Source organism: Nannochloropsis gaditana (genome assembly GCF_000240725.1).
Source record: "Nannochloropsis gaditana CCMP526 unplaced genomic scaffold scaffold031, whole genome shotgun sequence".
Lineage (NCBI taxonomy): Eukaryota > Eustigmatophyceae > Eustigmatales > Monodopsidaceae > Microchloropsis > Microchloropsis gaditana.
In genome coordinates this window covers 1-9,084 of record NW_005803922.1, presented here as the reverse complement: position 1 = coordinate 9,084, position 9,084 = coordinate 1, and the positions used below count along the sequence as shown (strand labels likewise).

The window sequence follows — 9,084 nt, the reverse complement described above, 5'->3', positions numbered from 1 at the left end:
GGCTTTATCTCCTATTCCACTGCCCTGCAAGTTGCTGTCTATTGAAGCGTTGCCAGAAGCTAGCTCGAATATAAGAGATACGTCCTCTTGTGTCAAGCTCTTGGATGCAGAATCATCATGGGTAGGTCGTTGAACACCATGCGTGTCAGCGTTGGCGTTTGTATAAAGAGGTCTTATGCTTCCATCGTCCCCAACCGAAACGCTTTCGTAGGCAGATCGCGGCTGACTATCACCATAATTACTTCTTGCAAGGGATTCAGGAAATTCGATACCTGGATGTGATTCTTGTGTTGAATCCTCTTGTTGCAGCCGCCCTTGAGGTCGTAGGAGCGCCGGTGGCTCTCCCGAAGCGATCGCAACAGCACTGAATGTTCCCAGAAGAAGCACAGACGTTTTGGCAATGTTGACCATGACGTTAAGAGCTTGATTGAATTCGGTTGATTTTAGACTCGAACACTCCCTAGTAAAGTGCTTATATACCGTCTTTGAAGAAGTCCTCTCAGAGCTTACCTGTTGAATAGAGCAGGTCGATCATTATGTCATGCCAGGGGAGAAAATATTAATTGTGTATGAAAATGTTTGTAAAATATCTTAAAGTCCCATCGATGGCGTAGGTCCAAATAAGTGGCGTTTCTTTACGACAACACTAGGAAGCGTAATGATTTCGAACCGGCAAAATCCGTTAGGACTTAGACTTTGAATTTGAATTCCAAAAATCTGAAAAAAGAGGGAGGATGTTTTCGGGTTATCACTTCATGCGGATTCGAGTGTGTAGACGTAAGAATATGAAGATACAAGAGTTTTTCGACTTAGACGAATATAATGATTAGAGTCTTGTCCCCTTTTGCGTTTTTTGCGAGGTAATTTTCGGGTGCGGGTGCGATCTCGAGCTAATCCGTCACAATGAAATCAACACCCCAAGTCATGAAATCGACAGCTTTTGTAAGCTTTGCATGGTTTTGAGCAACAATTCCAGCTTCTCAAGGAACTTAGCCAAGTCACGCAACAAAGGACGTGCTGTGGCATTTCATAGTCCTGACACACAAACCTCATCAACCATGTCAATGAACCAACATTTACAGTAGGATACAGACCCAACAGATATGATCTCACCACGAGTCGCACGATTCCTTCAACACTAAAATAAAAACGCGGAGGTAGCTCTCATTTTTCTTTGTTTAAGCAGTATGGCGTTGTCTGTTTTTCCTTAGTATGCTACAAATCCGTGGACTACCACCCCAATTCAGCCCTGGCAAAACCATATCCTCATTTATATTCGATATTCAGCAGAATCCTTAGGCATTATCAGCAGCATTGTCGGCAGGTGGCGAATTGTCAAGCGCAGACAAGCGTCGGAAAGCGGGTCGCGGTAGCTTCGACGCACTCCCACAGAAATTGGCATTTCATAAGATGCACATCATGCTCCCGGCGCCCAACAAATCTTACTAGTCGCCTTCGTTTGCAGAGCTGCACCACCGACAAGGCTTGTCGTCTTCACCCATCTTCTGGTGACCGCCCTGGGACCAGTATAGCGATGTTGTTACCGTTCAACAAGATCTGATCTAGTTTATGCGCGACTTTTCCCTCCGGAGTCACTTCGTACTCGGTAACATCTTCCAAAACCATGTTCACGTAGTCGTCGAAGCTCTTCAGGGTTCCCACCAGCTCTTGGTCGCCCTTCATGATGACCCACAGGCGAGACCCGATGCATTTGTCCACAAGCTCAAGCGGCAGCAAACGCCCTGCCATCTTGACCACACCAGCGAAATTTGCCCGGCACTTTTGACTGTTTCAAGCGTGTCGAAAATGTACAGGGAAAGAGGTGTTGGGGTTCACAGGTTCTTCCACCCAAGTATTATTTCGGGTGGCGGGAGTCCTCTGTTGTCGCCAAGGAAGGATACATCATAATGATGCTGACGAGCCGTAGCCGTATTGCTGAAAGCGCCGTCGAAAGCATGATAATGACCACTCGTTCCCTTCGCACAGCGCTTCACTCATACATTTCGTTGTCTTCTGTTGCAACATACGTGGACACGAATACCTTGATTGTGTCCGATTAATACAAAGGAGCAATTCGTACTGGCTTTGGTCGCCTTCGCCCCCCTCCGTCCTTGCTTCAAGGAGAGGAGCCTACTGAAACCCGTTGCCCCCGGATTTTCATATCGCGTGCAAGATTTTCAATCCTCATGCGTTTTTTCTCAGGGTGAGGGGTTAAAAGTGTGAATACAATTCGCGTGATAAACGTTGCAGCATACGTTGAGTGGCGCGACGTTTGCTTCAGGCGGCATTATCATCCTCATCTGAGTAGTGAACACCCAGCACCACAATCTCTCTTCCACACGTTTCTCCTCTCTCTGTACAGCGGCATTGCTGCACGGGCAGCACGCCCTTCGACGCAGTCTGCCAGTAAAAAGGAATCTTCTGCGTGTGATTTGACAGATCGAGATCAAAAGATAGGACCCCCGCGGCCAGACGCAGCAAGCAAAGTGCGGCTTGTCAGATTGAAGCGCGTGGGGCCAGCAAGGGTGGTGTGAAAAGGCAAACACGACTTTCCCTCATAAAATGACTGAAGATGCGGACTCTCAAGAGACAACATTTGGCTTGCATGAATTCTGGAGCTCGTTGGACGAGCAACAAAAGCAGACTCTCTTGGCTTTGCGCAAGGTAAGGGGATACGTGGCGTACCACAAGCGGAAGTTAAAATTGCGGGAGCCATAACGTGGCGATTTGTGTTCAAGCACCTGTTGCTCTCGTTTTTGTTCGAGTCAAGCACGCTTATTATAGTAACATGTCTTGGGTTTTCCTCCTTTCCTCCCCTTGTTTTCCTTTTTCCGCGTGCGCTCTCCCGTCTCACCATCTCCTCGTCGATCACGCGCCCCGCCGTAATTAGGACACGATATGTAGCGCCATCGAGTGTGCCACTTGCCGGGACCTTTTGGCCGCCTCTTTGAAAGATATTGAGAAAGCGCAGCAGTATGCGACTGCTTATGCACAGAAGCACGAAGAGGCCGAGGGCCTGGACGATTATGACTTGGGCGGGAGCCTAGGAAGCAGCACGGGAAGCGCCAGCACAACGGGCACGAGCGCGGGAAAGCGGGGGGGGGGTGCAAGCAAGAAAGGGAATGGCATCGGCGGACCTCTCCACCCGCCATCCTCCCAGAAGGGGGCCCTCAGCCCCGCCCTTTTTCGGTCCGCTGGAGGTGTCTTCCTCCCGGGCAAGTGGAGCCAGGCAACGCTCTCTCAGTGGGCGATGGGTCTGCACGCGCCCTCATTTCCAGGCCCGGCCCATCTACCTTCCTTCTCCAGCGCTTCCTCCCGGCCGGCGATCGAGGCGCCGCGTCCTCCCTCCCCCTCAGCGTCCGCTTCCCCCCCCGCCCGAGGACAGTCCCGTGGGCTTCACCTCCTTCCAGAACGGAAGCTTTGATCTTCTCCCCAGCCAGGCCCTGGAGGCTTTGCTCCTGGACGAGGAAAGGGGGGAGAGGGTGGGGGGGAGAAAGAGAAAGCGGGCTCGGAAAGCCCCTCGGGACGCGCCCGCCGTCGCCCGCGGAGTGCGGGGGATGGGGTGGGGAGGGAGGGGGAGAAGGAGGACCTTCCCTGCCCCTTCTGCGCGGACAAGGTCTTTGTCCGCTTCGTGGACATGCTCACCTACCCCCGCCCGGTACGCAAATTCAGCATGCTTCTGCCCAAGAGGATGAGGATTGGGGCTCTGCGGGAGATGTTGTGGCGCGAAGTGGGCCTGGAGAAGGAGGCGCTCCTTGAGGTCCGAATACGGAATCGGCGATTGACGGCGGGGCAGGGGGATGCGGGGGGAGGGGAGGAAGACACGCTGGAGGCTGTGGGGGTCCGAGACGGGGTGCAGGTGGTGGTGAGTAAGGTGCTGGGGGGGGACGGGGAGGAGGGGGACAAGGCGGGCGTGAACGCCAAGAACAAGCAGTTTGTGGGGGATCTGCTGTTTGGGCAAACCGGCAAAGGGGAGGGGAACGAGGGGGCGGAGGAAGAGCGAGGGGAAGGAGGGGGGGGGGCGGAGGTACGTCGACGGGCGCAGGCGGCAGTGCCAGTGCCAGTCGCGCCCGGAGCACGGTGAAAGGGAAGGGAGGCAGGGGGCCGGGGAAGAAGGCGACGGCGAAAGAGAAAGCGGCGGCCGCGGAACGGGAGAAGGAGCAAGCCTTGCGGGAGAAGCGGGAGCGGGAGGAAGAGGGACAGCCCTTGAGTGTGATCGAGGCCTTTCGGATCAGTGGGGGCTACCAGGTCTTGGGGCAGACGATGGAGCGGCTGGTCCGGGAGAGGGTGCGGGCAAGGTGGCTGGGGGAGGTCAAGGCCCGCCAGCACGAGAGGGACCTGCTCGCCGCCCTGGAGGCGGAGGAGATGGGCGCGGAGGGGGAGTCTGGGAAGCGACGGGGCAAGAAGAACAAGAAGAAGGAGAAGGAGAGGAAGAAGAAGCAGGAGGAGGCGGCGAAGAAGCGGGAAGCGGCCTTGGAGAAGGAGAGGGAAGCCGCAGCTAGGCAGAAGGCGCTGCAAGAGAAGGTGGAAGCAGACCGACGCGCACGTTTAGAACAGCAACGGCGGGAGGCGGAGGAGGAGAAGAAGAAACTGGAAGCGGCCCTGGAAGTGCGGCGCCTGGAGGAGGAGGCCAAGCGTCGGCGGGCGCTGGAGGAGGAGAGGGAGCGCCAGCAACGCGGGTCCGACGAGCGGCAGCGACTTCGCCATCAGCCACCACAGTCATTACCCAAGCAGGCGCCACAGCCGCAACGGCAACAGGGATGCAAACCGGTGCCCCACCAGCAGCTCCGCCATCCTTCAAGTCAGCCACCACGGCCCCTGTCCTCCACATCCTTGGCCGCGGGGAAACAGTCGCCGCAGCAGCATCCCTCTGGCTTCGGGGGGGCAGTCAGTCGCAGCAAGAAGCCTCTCCCGGGACCCCACCCGCACGCCCAAGCTGCAGGCGCCAGGCAGGGAGTTTCCCCGGCCCCCGCCCACAGGGGACCGCCCCGCTCCCCCCCCACCACCTCCATGCGCCACGCCGGGCCTCACTCCCACCGACCAGCCGGGTCCCACCAGGGAATGCCCACCTACCCCAACCACCAAACAAAACACGCCCAGCCCCCGCAGCTCCCCTATCGTCAGGCGCCTGGAGGCATCCCTTCCTCCCGTCCTGCAAACAGCCCCGCTGCCGCCTACGCCCACACTGGCCCCCCGTCTCCCCACCTGCCTTATCAGAGCGCCGTCGTCTCGCCCTCCTCCCCCTCCAAACCCCTTGCGGGTGGCGCGAGCAAGCCCCCCTCTCCTCCTGGCATTTCTCTCACGCCGGGGGTCTCAGCCCCGGCGGGTGGACCCTCTCCGCTCCGCCCCCCCCACCATCGGGCGACCGCCTCCCTCGGCTCCCCCAGCACCTTAAGCCCCCGCCAGGCCAGCCTCCCCTTCGATCTTCCCCACCCGGCCCCTCCACTCGCGGGCGCCAAGCTACGGGCTTTGGGGCCAGCCGAGGGTGGGGGGATGCCCGCCTCTCCCGACACGGTCACGTTGACGCCGCGCTTTTGCAGCCAGTGCGGCTCTCAGCTCCAGGGACATGCTCCCAAATTCTGCAGCCAATGCGGGGCGGGCGTAGGCCGCTCGGTCGGGACCGCTCAGGACGGCGCCGCCACCGCCTTATCCGCTGTCTCCTCCCCTTCCTCCCCTCTCCCTGCCCCTTTCCAGTGGGACACGCTGCCCTCGCATCCAGTGACGGGCGGGCGTGGCGCCCTTCCCCCGCCCTCGAGGGGAGGGGAAGCAGGCAAGTCCTCCAGCCTTCCTCGCTCCGCCCCCAGCACTCCACGACAGTACGCGTCTGCGCTCCCTCCGCCCGACCACCCCCCTTCCTACATGCATCTGGTCCGTCCTGCCTCAGGACCCATGTCTCCCCAGCAAGAACAGGCACGCGCCCCCCCGCCCTGCAGGACGGAAGGGGGCAGCGCGGTGGGCGGGAGGGAGGCGTGGAGGACTCGGATGGGAGGGGAGAGGAGACAGGGAGGGTAGGTGGCGGAGAAGGAGAAGAAGGGGGAGCGAGAGGGTTGTACGAGGAGAAATCAGGTTCCTTGGGCACATTGTCGCCCGTGCGAGAAGGGGCCAGGGGGGAAGTCTCTGCGGCAGGATCACCGGCGTCGCTGTCCTCTCCCAGTGCTACGGGCAAAATCAGGGGGCAAGCCAAATTGCCAGGGCCCGCGAGACCGGTAGTAGAGGACAGAAACGGCGAAATTTCGAGTGGACTGCCTTTCTTCCAGCGGCTTCGGATTGGGTAACGGTGCTAATGGCAAAGCTTGGCACACGACCTGTGGGGTTCTTTGATTTTCCGCCCTTTCATCTCACGGGCTCCGTCTTCCCACCAAGCTCAAAGTCAGGCTCGCGCGCGGCCTGATGGGGGAGCGATTGATCCATGATTTGCTTATGTGCATGAAAAATGGCTGCTTTCGAGCGACACAGGAAAGTAAAATCCTTTCCTTGGTACAGAAAGAGAAATAGATAGATAACAAAAGCAAATTGCCCGCGTGGTGTCGTATGCCGAGCGCATATGCCGCTTTTATTCTTCCTCTTTCTCGTTGGGAGTTACCTTGTACATGTGTCCGATTTTCCCCCGTTGTGTCCCAAGTACCTCAAATTTACAGCTATGTATAAGATTTCAGATCTTTTATCTGCACTCCGCCTGACTCCTCTTCTCCGCCGCCTATTTCCAAGGACGCCATCCCCCACGGTGTCCGCAAGCCCTCCAGTGTCGCGAACAGCCCTCCCCTTGCTCCTTGACCTCCGTCTTGGATAGCCCGCTCGAGGCCTTTGAAGGCTTTTGTCTCCTCCACCGGCGCGAGAAAAGGGGGATTGTAGGCAAAGACACCACGCAGTATCACTTCCCCGAAGCTCCCACCATTGTCAGCCGCGAAGCGCGTGAAGCCCCTTGTGGTCTTGAAAGCGCTTTGCGTCATCTCCGTCACTTCATGTGCCTGGCCAAAAGGACCGTCCTGGGTGGCAGCAGCCATCGAGCGCAACACCTCCAATGCCTCGTCCCAGTCTCCCTCGTCATTGTAGGCAAGGGCCTCCACAGCCAGCGCAGCCCAAGCGTCGAAGGCGCCTGTTATCCCGTGGTCGGGCCGGAGGATGGAGCGAGGTCGGGGGACCTTCAGGTTGAGCTCGTCGTACAGGCTGAGCGCCCGCGTCCAGGACGGGGTGCGAAGCTCGTCGTGGAAGAAAAGTGACATGGCGCCTGCAATGGCAGGGGGGAAAAGGGGGGTACTGTTCCCTGCCAAGCCATACGCCTTGTCGATGGCCGCACATGCCTTGGACGCAAGTGCGAGGCCCCGGGACACGTAAACGAAGTCGACGATGTGCCGGACAGGCACGAGCGAGTACTCCTTGTCGGGGTACAGGCATCCCCACGTCCCAGCCCCCCCGGGCATGTAGAGGTGCTCCACAGTCTCTCTCGCCAACCGCCGGGCCATCTTTGCCAATCTCACCGCGCCTGAGCGATTGCCCTCCGCGGACCGCAGCGTAGCGAGGGAGGCCGTTATTTCGACGTTGGCAGCTTGGAGCGCCGGGACCACATGGATGTAGGTAGGGACGCATTCCAGGAAGTTTTCTGGGCGCGGGCCGTAGTCTGCGATATAAAAATATCCATCATCGTCCTCGTCGTCTTCTGGAGCTCTTTCCCCCCTGGAGACCCCGTCCTCGTCTACAGTGCCCACCGCTCCCTCCAACCCCCCTACACCTTTTGGAGGCGGCGACTCTGCAAATTCCTCGCTCCCACTCGTTCTAGTGTTGCAACTGCGCCTCCTGTCCCCCGGCCAGTGCCATGACATTATCTCTCGGTCCTCAACAGCTTCCGCGTCGCTGCCACTCATCGTCCTGAGCCCGCCACCAGGCATCGGCCCAGCACGCCCCGCCTCTGATTCCCTCCCTTTGCTTCCGGGTTTGGGCACGCGTCGACGCCTCCAATCCAGCGCCACCTCCTCCAGCCGCTGGCCCACCGTCATTTTTCCTTTCCCTCTCTCCGCGGTCCCGATTTTCAAGTCGAGGAGGGCTGTGTCGTTCGTCACGCGGACGTAGGTGGCAATGACGGTGAAGACGGAATGGGCGTTGAAGGCGTACTCATAGCCCAAAGGCTCGCCCGTCATCCCGTCCAAGCCAAACGAACGCTCAAAACCTTGCCCCTCTAAGGAGAGCATGGTCAGGATGTACCGGCGCATGGCGGCAGGGTCCAGCAAAGCCGTGAGCAAGACGCGCAGGGAGGTGTCCCAGTAAAATTGCGCCGTGGCCCCAATGTAGACGGGCGTGTGAAGCGTCTCGCGCGGCCTGGCTGGCTTGACGCATTCGACTTCAGCCGGAGCCAAGTGCCCGGGACGAGTCCAGCAGGTATTCCCGAAGCCGGTCACGAAAGAGGATAGGCCAGGGACCCCGTGGCTGAACGCGGAGAGGGAGGTGCGGCCAGTGGCGAGGAGGGACAGAGCGCTCATGTAGTAGAGGCGGCGAAGCGAGGAGTCCTGAGTGATGAGGGTGGGCAGATGGCCGCTAAAGGTACGGGGCGGGGACGGAGGCGGGGGCGGGGAGGAGGGAGGCGCAGGCGTGAAGGCCTCGTGCCAGATGGCGTCCCACCCGTCTCGGGCCCCGTGGAAGTGGGCGTCGAAATGCGCGGCGTAGCCCTCGAGGCGCAGGCCCATCTCTTCGAACGCTGTACCCGGCAAACCGGAAGCAGGTGGGCCCATCGCAGCCACGAGTCGCACCGTCACTGGCGTCCCAGGGGGCAAGCTCAGCTCCACCGTCCCTACGGCCGCCGAACGGTTCCGCTCCTGCTCGTCCGCGACCCATGCCCAAGCTCCAGGCTGTGGGTCGACGAAGACGAAACCGCCCACAGCTTCCGAGAGCGTGTCTGCGTGCATCACCATCGCCCGCTTCCCGCTCTCATTCGGGAAGACCATGGCAGTCTGGAAGTCAGCGGGGTCGGTTGGCAGGCCCTCGGAGAGGAGCCAGCCCATCTCATGCCGACGCCGGGCCATGGCCTGCACCGAGAACTCGATCGTATGACGCTCGTCGGCGGATTCTCTAGTGTTGCCATCAGCGTGGTCC

At 59.3% G+C, this 9,084-nt stretch overlaps 1 protein-coding gene across 1 annotated transcript; it reads right to left on the bottom strand.

Annotated features, from left to right (window-relative positions):
* Positions 1-6,611: 6,611 nt before the first annotated feature.
* On the bottom strand, positions 6,612-7,416 carry NGA_2013110 (uncharacterized protein; the record flags this gene model as incomplete). Its single annotated transcript, XM_005856154.1, has 1 exon — positions 6,612-7,416. A coding segment is annotated over one exon (778 nt), but the record flags the coding sequence as incomplete, so codon positions are not given.
* Between the last annotated feature and the right edge of the window lie 1,668 nt (positions 7,417-9,084).